General features: G+C 39.4%; 1 protein-coding gene across 4 annotated transcripts in view; it reads left to right on the top strand.

Annotated features, from left to right (window-relative positions):
• LOC134344332 (tyrosine-protein phosphatase non-receptor type 3-like) overlaps window positions 1-14,022 on the top strand; it is a 190,360-nt gene that overhangs the window by 98,405 nt on the left and 77,933 nt on the right. For all 4 annotated transcript variants that reach the window (XR_010017417.1, XM_063043923.1, XM_063043921.1 and 1 more), the window contains exons 15-17: window positions 3,111-3,336; window positions 9,586-9,669; window positions 13,105-13,161. Coding sequence is in view for 3 of the 4 variants with exons in the window: in XM_063043923.1 (XP_062899993.1) it covers window positions 3,111-3,336; window positions 9,586-9,669; window positions 13,105-13,161 (367 nt within the window). In the remaining variant the exon portion in view is untranslated. The remainder of the gene's footprint in view (window positions 1-3,110; window positions 3,337-9,585; window positions 9,670-13,104; window positions 13,162-14,022) is intronic.

Below are 14,022 nucleotides of genomic sequence, written 5' to 3'. Positions count from 1 at the left end.
ATGCATTAATTTGGGTATATGTAAAGTAAAAATAAAGAGATATGTATCTGTTCTGAATAATACTGATGATAATCTTTTAAAGGTCGGAGAAACAACAATCTTCAAAGTAAGTTCCTAGTCCATTTTCTTCAAAAGTTGCTTTAAAAAAAAGGAAAAAGGAAATTATGAGCGAAGAATGCCAGTATTAGTTCATGGAAAATTTGGGGATTAGGGGAGATGGATGTATTTGCAGAATTTACTTGCAGATTTATTGCTATCCATAGTGGCATAATTATTTGTAACAAATAATTTTCTGTTATATTCACCGAAAGAACTTGAGGTTGGTTTTTAGCCATGCTGTACATGCACTTAATATTATGAAAGTATTAATACAATGAGATGCAATTTGATTTGTTGGATAACATTCTTAAATAAAATTTTCATTTAATAAGTATTAATTTTATTTCTAACTTTTCCTTTGTTCCTCCCTTTTGGTTTATTTTCCTTCATTCTCTTCTCTTCTGTACCCTTTGTGAACCTGATTTAACTCTTAATTCTCTCTCCATGTTGTTTCCTTTTCCAATGGAATACAACAGGATCCTTGGTTGTCTGTCATATTTGACGATGATGATTAGTTTTGTGCAGTTGCTTGTTCATACATGGCCATTGAGTCCGAATTGTGAGTGACATAGATGCCCACAATAAAGGCATGAAAACTGTACTGAATCTGAAAGTGGATCCGCTGCGATGACTTACTTTCTCTGTCAGGCAGCAATTAGTTCTGCTCGGCATCTCTCCTTCAGGATGTTGCGAGCAGTTGTAACTCAGGCTCACCAGCCACACCGGTCTTGCACACTCTGTTCCAGCTGTTTTAATACAAGTTCGGTGTGTGCAATGTTAGCTTTCATGCAGTCTTTGAACCTGCCTCGATTCCTCTAGCCCAACGAAAACTCCACATACAGAGCTGCTTAGGGATTCAGGATCTTTTATGTGTATGTCATGTTCTGTCCACCGAAGCTGTGGTTTTACAATCAAAGCCTTGGGGTCTATGCCCTGTTGAGGACCTCCAGGTTTGTGATATCTTCTGTAAATGGTCCAGGTTTCCCATCCATGCGGGGGACAGCTGAAGAGAACAGCTTTGTACACCTTTAGTTTCGTAGACAGACAGATGTGATGATCCAACACCTGCAATCGCAGTTGATCAGAGCACTGGAGTGAAACAAGGGTGTGTTAACCCCTGTGCTGTTCAACCTGTTCTTTACATATGTGCTGAATCACACAATCAAAGACCTCAAATGTGATATCCACCTGAAGTACAGAAATGATAGATCACTCTTTGACCTGCATAGTCTGAGTGTCAGATCAAAGATTGTTAAGAAATTCACCCTTGAAACCCTTTACGCCAACGTTGGTGCTCTGATGGCTCACCTTGAGTTCGATCTTCAGCTAATTGTCAAGAAATTTGCCAAAGCATTGCATCTCTGGTCTTACCATCAACCTAAGCAAAACAGAAGTGCCATTTCATCCTGCTCCTGGATCAGCTGCTACCACCCCCTCTATCATTATCACGGGACAAGATGGAGAGCAGTGGAAGAATTCAAGTATCTCAGCAGTGTGGTTGATAATGATGACTCACTAGACATGATAACAGGATATCGATCAGTTTAAGATTGTTTACAGTTTTTCAGATCAGCTAAGATCAGGAAAGACCCCTAACAGTGTTGATGAGCACAGGGATCTTGAGGTCCAAGTTTATAGTTCCCTGAGCATGGCTACACAGGGATTGATAGGGTAATTAATTAGGCATATGGCATTTTTGCTTTTATTAGTCAAGGTATTGAGTTCAAAAGTCAGAAAGTTATATTGCAGCTTTGTAAGACTATAATTAGGCTGCAGCTGGAGTATTGCATACAGTTCTGGTCTCCCCATTATAAGAAGGATGCTGAGGCTTAGGAAAGGATGTGGAAGAGTTCTACCAGGATGCTGTCTGGATTAGAGCATGTGCTATAATGAGAAAATAGACAAACTGGGGTTGTTTTCTCTGGAGCAGCAGAGGCTGAAGGGAGATCTGACAGAGGCTAATAAAATTTTGAGAGGTATAATAGGGTAGACAATGTCTTTTTCCCCCCATGGTTGAAATGTCTAATACCAGTGGGCATGTACTTAAGGTGTGAGGGGTAAGTTCAAAGAGATGTGAGGGGCAAGGTTTTTTTTTAAGCACAGAGTTGTGGGTGCCTGGAATGCAACGTGAGGGGGAAGGTGGGTGGGAGAGGGAAAATTATGTTACAAACTGGGAAGTAATATGTTGAAGAAGGAATCTTTAAAAAGTCTGACATTTTGTAAGAACTTTTGTACATCTCTGATAAGCAAATATTGAAATTGTATTTCCTTAATGTAAAAAAAAGTAATTTGAGATCTTTTTAAGGAAGATACTTGATTTTTTTTTAATCTTTACCTTACTAATCTCTAATTTGGGACTTTTCATGCATTTCCATTTTGTGACGACTGATTACCGATGTGGATTCCTCTACATAGTGTAGCATATTCTGCTTTTGCTTTAACTTCAAGTAAAGTCCAGCCTTGAGTGGAGCATCAGAGGCCCTAAGCATCTGCTGCTCAGTTTGTCCTGCACTTACAGGAGTACTATATAAAACCAGGATGTACTGGCTGATGGTTCCAAACACCAGCTTCATTCCACTCATTCTTGCCCTAGTGAATCTTTATAAACTGAAAAATTTTCCATCTTAATGAGCATTTTCATAAATTTCTACTTCAGATCTCAAGTGCTATCACATCTTAAATGCTATGATAAACCATTCCTGTGCTGTGCTCTGTCTGTAAACAATCAAGTGTTATACAGTTCTGATTTTATATTCAGTGCCTTGGATAATAAAAGTTAAATTTACTCTTTATCTGTGTCTACCAGTCTTGTTGTCTTCAGTTTACATCAAATACGCTTTTTTCTGTATAAAATAAAATCACTAAAAATTCAACAGGTAAAAATCTACCCATATAAATCCATCATGACTGACGTCAATTAATCTTCCTTTCTAAATGTTTTAGAATTTGTTGTCTAACTTGCTCTTTGACAGAGTTTTCACCTTTCATTAATGCAATTTAACCTTTTCTAGGACATTTGAAGAGGTGCAAGCGCAGGTTGCTGATACTATAAAAAGGCAACAGCAATCACTAACATGTTCAGTGAACGGTGTAGACACTAACAGTCCAAAAGATGATCTCTGTATTTCCCATCAATCGGCTGGCATTGATTTGCAATTTCTTGAGACCTGTGAATCGATGGCACCAGGAGCAACTGAGGATGAAATGGCACAATGTCAATTCTACTGTGAATACAAGGTTAGGAAAACTAAATATAAACTACATTTTTAAGTGAAATATAATTATCTCTCTCTTAGTTTGTAAAGCAATTTGTAGCAGAATTTTTCAGTAATACAAGTTATTCATTCTTCATTCTCATGTTCTTGTTGGCTACTGGTCTGCGTGTTTATAATTTAAAATGTTGCTTTGATTACTCGGCGATTGAGGATGGATGGGTATACAAGGTGAATTTGCATTTGTCCATGATGTGGAAAGAATTCTGCAGTAGGAGAATCTTTACGTTATAATATTCCTGAATTTTTGAGTTCCTTTAAATCAAAGAATTGTTGTAAGAAAATTAATTTTAATAACATGATTCAGGTTGAATTACAGACAACAAAGTTCTCTTTCACTCTTTAAAGTGCCATTAATTAATGTTTGGTGTCTAGGACTTTTAATTAATCTTCATTCAGATGTTCAAAGGACACTAGTGAGAGTAAGTAACAAAAAATTACAATAGTTGCAGTTTAAAGTGTTATCGTTGCTAAAGTAGAATGCAGTGACTTTTTTTTAAAATCAGTATACTTGTTCACTTTAAGAGGTCCTTGAGTGTACAATTACACACAGGTACAAATATGGAAAAGGATAGTATGAATTATACAAAAGCAGTTACTACAAAATTGATAACATTTTTAAACTGCACTCACTACGGGGTATGTCACCTGTCTTGCATGATCGGTGACCTATCAAGGTTCAGCACATCGAAACGTTCCATTATAACTCTTAGAGTAACTATAAATGTGCTGCCTATTATGGAAAATTTCACTGAAGTAGAAATTTTGCTGGCAGAATATTATGTATAATAAATGGATATGGGCAACAAAGGATATGACGAGAAGGCACGTGTATGGGGTAGAGTGGGATCTGGGATCAGCCATGATGGAATAGTGGAGCAGACTCAAAGGGCTAAATGGTCTAATTCTGATTCTATGTCTTATGGTCTTATCTTTTAATTATTCTGTCTCCGAGGTTTTAATTTTTTATTTGTTTTTTTTGGAATCTAGCTATATTTGGTGAGATCAAGATTCATCACCCTTTGCTTAATTTTTATAAAGGTCTCTGTTAGCAAGTGTAGAGGAGTGGTGTTAGACCATAAGATGTAGGAGCAGAATTAGGCCATTCAGCCCATCGAGTCTGCTCTGCCATTCCATCATGGCTGATCCTGGATCACACTCAACCCATACATTTGCCTTCTCGCCATATCCTTTGATGCCCTGACCAATTAGTAAACTATCAAGTTCCACTTTAAATATACCCACAGACTTGGCCTCCACCACAGTCTGCAGCAGAGGATTCCACAGGTTCACTACTCTCTGGCTAAAAAAGTTCCTCCTTGCCTCTGTTCTAAAATAATAATAATGTAGGTTGTATCCGGAATTTTTCTGATATAGTTGGAATTCACGTATGAGGCAAGTTACAGCAGTGGTTTGCCATTGCCTTCTGCCAGATGAGTTTTTTCAAAGAGATCACCAGCTCTTCTAAAAGGTCAATTTTGAGGCTCTGCCCTCTGGTCCTGGATACCCCTACCATAGGAAATATCCTCTCCATATCCACCCAATCTAATCCTTTCAACATTCGGTAGGTTTTAATGAGATCCTTCCCCACCCACCCGCATTCTTCTAAATTCCAGTGAGTGCAGGGCTAAAGCTGCCCAACATTCTTCGTATGTTGACCCCTTCATTACGAAATGTTGGGTATCTGGCTGTGAAATAGAGGTCAGATTGATTTTATTTTGGTGAAATTCGTGTTTATTGTCACGTGCACAAGTGTGTGTGTGTATATATATATGCACAGGTGCAATGAAAACCTTATTTGCCCCAGCATCACTGGCACATAACATCATATCAGCAGCATTCACAAGAGAAGTATAAATCAAACATCAATTAAACACAATTTTTACAAGAAAGAACACAATTAGAACAAAGTTCAGTCAGCAGAAATTTAAAACAAATCAACCCTCAGAAAATGCATCAGTCCTTACCTACATATTGTATGATCTGGAGATTATTTGTGCTTGGATTGATAAAAGGCAAGTATTTGCACTACACGAGTCTGAGATCATAAACTTCTCCAACCAAATCCATTTGGTAATCAGTTTCATTACCTTTGCTGAACCCCAACTAACGACATCCTATAAATTATGTTTGATCATTTACTGCAGAATTTATTCTCCCATGCCATGAGGCTAGCTAGGTACATATACACAAAATGCTGGAGGAGCTCAGCAGACCAGGCAGCATCTATGGATAATGCATCAGGACTGATGATGGGTCTCGGCCCAAAACATTAACTGTTTACTCTTTTCCATAAATACTGCCTGGCCTGCTGAGTTTCTCCAGCATTTTGTGTGTTGCTTTGGATTTCCTGCATCTGTAGATTTTCTTGTTTGTGATTCTACCCAGCTGACTCACTACATCAAAGTGCAGTTGTATAGTTGTAGAGTAGCATACAGAGTCATATTAATAGAAATCCCACTTGTATAGAAGGTATCTGTACTTCCATAACATACTGTAACTTTGAGGATCCACTGCAATACTCAAACACTTGAACAGAATCTACTGTACTGCATTGGAAAGTGAGGTATTAGCAGTTAGTTGTTCCTTTGTTGAAAAGGAATTTTCTATCACCTCAACACTGGAAAAAATGGGCACTAGCCTCATAGCAAACCTATAAACTGTATCATCAAAGTCTTCATTTAAGTCTGATGGATCCAACTGTTAAATTCTTAGATTTGACTGTTTATTGGCATTTTCTTTGCAGTTTAACAATGAATTATCTGCTTGTATTTTAACTAGTTTTTATATACAAACTTAATATGCCTCTAGTGGTTATACAAATCATAATTAAGCTCTGGAAGTTTCTTTGTTCTGCATTACCTGAATAAGTGTTTTCTCATTGGTGAACTTGGTACTGCAGTATTGAGTAACTGGTTACTAATTGGTTAATACTTATCTATAGATTTGAATGGAATTTTCTTTATCTCTGTGGTATTAAAAAAATACGGTAGCTGTTCTATGATAGGTGCCATATTTAATCTTAGCTTTCTCTATCACTGTCTCTTCAACTTTCCTCTGTTCTATCAACTTTTAATAACAAGTTTTGTGTCTCTTTCCTGACTTCTGAAAGAACCTTGGACTTAAATACCAGAATCCAACATGCCCTATGTCTTGGGTTTCTAAATACACTTCCAGCCTCACTATTACCCCTTTTCCAGCTAAGGTTTCCTGCTGAGTTACAAAATCTGGTGGTGTAGGACTTTTAAGTCACAAATGTATGTTCTTCTCTTTCTGGATGAACATTTGCCGGGAAACTTGAGGGACTGTAAAAAGGAGACAAATCTGCTTAAAACTACAAAGCCATCTGCCACAGTGGAAAGTCATCAGTAAGGTCTTCTTGAAACATTGCCTCCTATAGGCTGAAGAACAGCTCTGACAATATCGATTCCATCCAGAGAAATGGTGGACCTGATCTTTGTCCAGCAACCCCAGGAGTAAAGTGGAGAGCAGGAACCAGAACTATGCATGCCAAAGCAATTGGCCGCCTTCAACCTGCCTGTTTTGTAAAGTGTCCAGAAAATGTGGGCAACTTTGTTCCCAAAGCAAAGTCAAGTCATGCCTTTGGTGTGCCAAAGCTTCTGAGACATAAAGAAAGCACCTCAAATCACTGGAGAGAGAACACCAGTCCTATTTTTGCAAAATTCTCCAAATCCATTGACGAAACAAACAAACCACAATACTCAGTGCTAAGGTCTTAATTACATAGTCAATTCCATAAAACCTAGTGCCGACCACTTGAAATAGGCAATCTATTTGTAGCTCTGTCTTGGAAGGAGATAAGTTGTTGGACAATGGAACAGGTGTAAGAATGTTGGTAACATTCGTGCTCAGTAGGAATCTCGAGTGTGTGATTATTCCGAATGAGAGCAAGCATTTTTTAATGTCACTGAGATCCACAAGTTGGGAACACAACATATCATCTCGCAAACTTCATACCCATGGCAGAGTCTGAATATCCCACAAACACGAGGAATTCTGCAGAAATGCTGCCTGGCCTGCTGTGTTCACCAGCAACTTTGATCTGAATATCCCACATTGGTCTCATCAGCATATTTGGAGCCCCCAGAATCAGTGAAAGCAATTCATCATCAATCCTTTACAACTTTCTCAGGACGAGATCTTGTGTGTGATTTTTGCCTATTGGGGTTGGAAACTGGGTTTCCCATGTTTCCCTTCACTCTGCAGCCTTGTTATGCGCATAGTACTTAGATTAAATTGAAGCCTAGCTTTTTGTATCTGCTGTAAAGTATACTAAGTATCAGTATGGTCTGGTAGAGGGAGCATCATTATACTTCAAAATGTAACCATACATGAATACAGCCAAACAAAGCAGCGTTATTCTGGGCCATGGTGCAAAACACAGTACAGTATCGACAATCACACACAGCATAAAACACATAGAGCACATATAAGATAGCAAGCAGAGAAAGATATCAGTAAAATACAGTCACACAAAAAATATAGTCCAAGACCCTGAGTCCATGAACATGGCAGAAATCTGCAGGCGAACACAATATGGCTTGTCTTCTGTCGAGTGAACACTGGGGGGTGGGAGGCAGCAACTCCAGCTTGGATGTCACGCCACACTCCCTCTAGTGGAATACACCAACTCTGATGCCTCTCTCCTAAGGCAGCTGTAAGCAGGTGACATCATAGTTTAAGGCCTAGTGCTTGCTACAATCTAGACTATGCAGCTCCCTAGCAATCCGCCAATATATCAGTGAATTGAACTTGTAGCATTCCACATTTACAATGTCTGACAGGGTTTTGCAATCACAAGAACAGTGACTAAGTTGGTTATCACTGTTAGACTGCCTACCGCCTTCATGCACTCTCTGATGCAGGCAGCAGCATGATCCGCACTGAGTCCAGCTCCTTTAGTTTTCTGTGCTAATGAGCCACTTGCTGGTGGGGTAGACCTACACTATTTTAAGTTCTTAATGTCCAGCAGGGTCTTATGATCATGAAAAAAATGTTTAAAAAGTTCGATATCATCTTTGCTCGACCCCATAGGAATCACTGCAATTGAACACGCCACCATCTTACCAGAAATTGACAATCCTGTAATCAGATTGACTGTATCAGAATCAGGTTTATTGTCACTGATGTGTGTTGTAGAATTTGTTTTTCTGTGGCAGCAGTACACGACAAAAAATATTAAGTTACAAACAAATAAGTAAGAGCTTTGAGTTCCTGAACAGAGATCCTCTTCCCTTCCTTCCATCTCAATAACTGAAGTGTATAGATATTGTACTTTTCTTTGTATTAGCTTCCAGCTATCCAAAAATAGTTGATAATGAGGCTTAAACAATACTTGGTGGTTTCACTGGTGCTATCCACCCAAATAGACCAATGTTAAAAAACCATTAAGGAAACAAATGGCTCTATGAACATTATGAAATCTTCGTGAGGTAGGAGCCTGTATTTATGTCCATACTGCACCAAGTTGAACTGGGGTTCACTGGTCATGTAACATGAAATCCAATGTTCACTTCCCAGAGCTATTCAGCATCCTTATCAAACTATCAGCAAAATGAAAGTTTGGGAAGTCCAGTATACTCTATTCATTTTTGACTCCCTTGAGCAGTTGCAATACATTGTTGAGGAACTGTATATAAAGCAACTCTTGGAGCAGTTCATCTTTGATCATCAAATATTCTATTTCTCTTAGAAATCTTGGCATTGACAGGATTAAAATCAAGAGGAGATTGTTATTTTCTTCTCTGTTTTGCCATCGTAATAACTATTATGAATGAAGTTGACAAAGGATGTTGAATTTATCCTTGCTGCGGTGTTGATGGCATTACTGAAAGGGGAAGGAGCAAAAGATAAAGAAAACAAACATTTTTAAAAGTCATGTTTAAATGTCTTTTAGCACCTGTCACCTAACTTTAAACTCACCTGTCCTAGTTGGTTGGTATTGTGAGCATCATGTAGGTTGTTATGTTGCATCATTTTCTCAATGCTTCAGCATCTGTTACAACTTTGTGAGATCAACTATTTATTTTTCTAAACTCCAGTGAAAATCTTCTGAATATAGGGCATATGCATGTTCTAGTTAGGATAAAACATGAGTTAAACCACAACTGGCTTTCTCACCTGTAGAGTGCAACTCAGTTGAAAGACTGTATTTGTATCTTCATTTAGTAATGTTAAGGTTCTTACTTTCCAGATTGACACAGTAAGACGTGAACATGATTTGCTTTTGGTTCGAATGAAGCCAGATGAAGAAGGAAAGTTTGGCTTCAATTTAAAGGTAAATGGAATAAATTTAACCTTCCTTTAAAAAATCTGTTGGAAATTTTTGAGGAAATAACAGGCAGGATAGACAATTGTCAGTCAATCGATGTTGTTTGCTTGGATTTCAGAAGGCCTATGACAAGATGCTTGTATGGTTAGAAGATTTGCCTCCTGCCAGTCAGCCAAGAGTGGGAGTGAAGGGGGCCCTTACTGGTTGGCTGCTGATATCTAGTAGTGTTCCACAGGGGTCTTTGTTAGGACTGGTTCTTTTCATGTTATGTGTCTATGTTTTGGATGATGGAATTGATGGCCTTCTGGCCATGTTTACAGACAATATGAAGGTAGGTGGAGGACCTGAAGTGTTGAGGAAGCAGGGAGTTTGCAGAAGACTTAGACAGATTTGGAGAATGGGCAGAGAAGTGGCAGATGGAGTATAGTGTAGGGAAGTGTATGGTCATGCAGTTTGGTAGAAAGAATAAAGGCATAGACTATTTTCTAAATGGGCAGAAAATTCAAAAAATCAGGGGTGCAAAGGGACTTGGGGGCCCTCGTACAGGATTTCCTAAAGGTTAATCTGCATGTTGGGATTCTGGTAAGGAAGGCAAATGCAATGTTAGCATTCATTTTGAGAGGAAAAGAATATAAATGCAATGTTAGCATTCATTTTGAGAGGAAAAGAATATAAAAACAAGGATGTACTATTGAGGCTTTATAAGGCATTGGTAAAACTGCACTTGCAGTATTGTGAGCAATTTTTGGGTCACTTATCTAAGAAGAGATGTGATGGCATTGGGAAAGGGTCCAGAGCAGGTTCATGAGAATTATCCCAGGAATGAAAGGGTTAATATGCTGAACATTTGATGGCTCTGGGCCTGTACTCACTGGAATTTTAAAAAATGAGGAGGGATCTCATTAAAACCTATCAAATATTGAAAGGCCTAGACAGAGTGAATCTGGAGAGGATGTTTCCTACAGTAGGAGGGGTCTAGGGTCAGAAGGTACAGCCTCAGAATAGAGGGACATCAATTTAGAACAGAGATGAAAAGGAACTTCTTTAGCCATAGGTGGTAAATCTGTGGAATTCAATGCCACAGCCAGCTGGGGAGACCAAGTCATTGGGTATATTTAAAGTGAAGATAGATAGGTTCTTGATTAGTCTGGGTATGAAAGGTTACAGGAAGAAGGCAGGAGAGTGGTGTTGAGGGATAACATATCTGGAATGATGGAACAGATTCAATCAGTCAAATGCTTCTATGTTTTATGGTCTTATAAACAAAAGCTTATTAAGTAAAGTAACCTTTCAGTGTGGAATGGCATGACTTTGTGTTCAAAACAGGCATCCCTCCTGTGTTTTGGAGCTTTATTTTTGATGAAAGAAGATGTGCAGAGTATTTTTGGGGACGGAGATGTAGGAGTCAAGTTCTAATTTTCTCTGAACAACATTTATTCTCCGTAACTTCCGCCACCTCCAACGGGATTCCACCACTAAGCACATCTTTCCCTCCACCCCCTTTCCACAGGGATCGCTCCCTATGCGACTCCCTTGTCCATTCGTCCCCTCCCATCCCTTCCTACCGATCTCCCTCCCAGCATTTATCCTTGTAAGCGGAACAAGTGCTACACATGCCCTTGCACTTCCTCCCTCACCACCATTCAGGGCCCCAAACAGTCCTTCCAGGTGAGGCGACACTTCACCTGTGAGTCGGCTGGGGTGATATACTGCGTCCGGTGCTCTCGGTGCAGCCTTCTATATACTGGCGAGACCGACGCAGACTGGGAGACCGTTTTGCTGAACACCGACGCTCTGTCCACCAGAGAAAGCAGGATCTCCCAGTGGCCACACATTTTAATTCTGCCTTCCTTTCCCATTCTGATATGTCTGTCCATGGCCTCCTCTATTGTCAAGATGAAGCCACACTCGGGTTGGAGGAACAACACCTTATATTCCGTCTGGGTAGTCTCCAACCTGATGGCATGAACATTGACTTCTCTAACTTCCGCTAATGCCCCACCTCCCCCTCGCAGCCCATCTGTTATTTATTTATATACACACATTCTTTCTCTCACTCTCCTTTTTCTCCCTCTGTCCCTCTGACTATACCCCTTGCCCATCCTCTGGGTTCCCCCCCCCTTTCCTTCTCCCTGAGCCTCCTGTCCCATGATCCTCTCATATCCCCTTTGCCAATCACCTGTCCAGTTCTCGGCTCCATCCCTCCCCCTCCTGTCTTCTCCTATCATTTTGGATCTCCCCCTCTCCCTCCCACTTTCAAATCTCTTACTAGCTCTTCCTTCAGTTAGTCCTGACGAAGGGTCTCAGCCCGAAACGTCGACTGTACCTCTTCCTGGAGATGCTGCCTGGCCTGCTGCATTCACCAGGAACTTTGATGTGTGTTGCCAACATTTATTCAGTGTTGTTTTGTACGTGTTTGTAGAGGGCCAACTGAAGTTATTTGTTTTCTGAATTTGATATTGACTAAAACTTCGTATTAAAGATCTGCTTTTGCTTGTTTGGTGAAACCTGTTAATTGTAAGACTTGCTATAGGCATTGAGTAACCAGCAACACAAGATGCTTGTGGAACTCAGCAGGTTAGGCAGCATCTATGGAGGAAATGGACTGTCAACAATCCAGGCAAACCTTTCATGTGGGCTGAACCTCATTCCTCCACAAATGCCTCCCGACCTGCTGAATTTTTCTTTCTTACTGCCAATTCCAGTATTTGAAGTCACTTAAAGCTCCTTGCAGTTCCTGCTGAGTTCTGTCACCATGGCACAGAAGTTGAGACTGCTGTCACACAATCCAACAACCAACAACAAGTTCATATGGTGTTGTCTGTGTGGGATTTGAATTCTTCTTGTGACTGAGTAGGGTTGCTCTGATTTTCTTCCCCACCCCTCCTCACCACATCCAAAGATGTGTCAACAAGTTAACTGGCTGTTGTAAAGAGCCATAGTGTAATAAGTGATAGAAGAATTGGAGACAGGGAGCGGGAGTTGATGGGCATATGAGAGAGAATATTAAAGCTCAATCATGTACCAAATGAGTTTTTTTTAGGATGAATAACTAATGTTAAAATAATTTTAGTTTTATTGGTACTTTTAAATTAAACTGAATTATAATTTGTAATCTATGTCTTTGACAGATCGCAGCAGAATTAAATATCCAAAGAATATGGTTAATTAATATTGAATTTCCCTTATAGCCTACTCATTCAACTAAACTGATTATATGCAGTAATTGCATTCAAATATAGAATCCAACCATTTCTATTTTAATCTGATACTTGCAGTATACTTCCAAAAGTATTTTGGAGTGTAATGTGATTTTAAAGTAATAGATAAGAAATATTTCTTTAGAAAACTTGAATGAAATATGGATTGTGTTGTACACGTTATGTTCTTAACATCTCTCTATTCTGCTTTCTTCACACATTCCACTCATTCCACTTGCAGGGTGGAGCTGATCAAAAGATGCCTCTTATTGTCTCAAGAGTAAACCCAGGATCACCTGTGAGTAAAGACTCTTAATTTCATAAGTCTGTCTGTTTTGTACCTAAGTAACAAAGTATTGCCAGCTTCTGCTTGTTGTTAAAGGGCTAATACATATGGAGCCAGAGGATACTAATTGAACACTTCTCATTGGTATTTGCTGGGGAGATGAATGCAGATGATGGAGAATAAGGGGAGAGGTATGCTGATATTCTGGAACATGTCTCAGGAAGGGGGTTGTGTAAGAGGTATTCTGTCTCTGTCTTATGAATTTGGTTGAGTTTTTTTTTATTGAGGAAGTAACATAGAAAATCCATGAGTGCAGGCAATAGGTATAGTCTGTATGGACTCAAGCAAGGCCTTTGATAAGATTTTGCATGGTAGACTGTTAAATCAGAGTTAGCTTGCATGAAATCTAGGGAGAACGAGCTAATTGGATATATAATTGGTGTGATTGTAGGTACCAGATGTTGGAAGGTTGTTTTTCAGATTGGAGTTGGTGCAGGGTGCATTGTTATTTGTCATCTATAAAAATGAATTGAATGAGAATCTACAAGGTTTAGTAGTAAATTTGCTAAATATGTGGTGTTGTTGAGGGTGAAGTTAGTTATCAAGATTTACAGATAGGTAAGTGGGCTGAGGAATGGGAAATGCAGTTAGTGTGAAGTGTTGCATTTTGGGAATGGTAGAACTTGCACTGTGAATGGTGGCCCTGGCGAATGCTGTAGAACAGAAGAACCTGGGAGTACAAGTACCTGGTTCCCTGAAAATCGCATCACATGTGTTGAAGACAGCTTTTGACACACTGACCTTGACCGGTCAGGGCAATGGGTATAGAAGTTGGGATGCTATGTTGCAATTGCACAGCATGTTACGTGAGGT

Source organism: Mobula hypostoma, chromosome 3, assembly GCF_963921235.1.
Source record: "Mobula hypostoma chromosome 3, sMobHyp1.1, whole genome shotgun sequence".
NCBI lineage: Eukaryota > Metazoa > Chordata > Chondrichthyes > Myliobatiformes > Myliobatidae > Mobula > Mobula hypostoma.
This window is presented reverse-complemented; position numbering and strand designations above follow the sequence as displayed.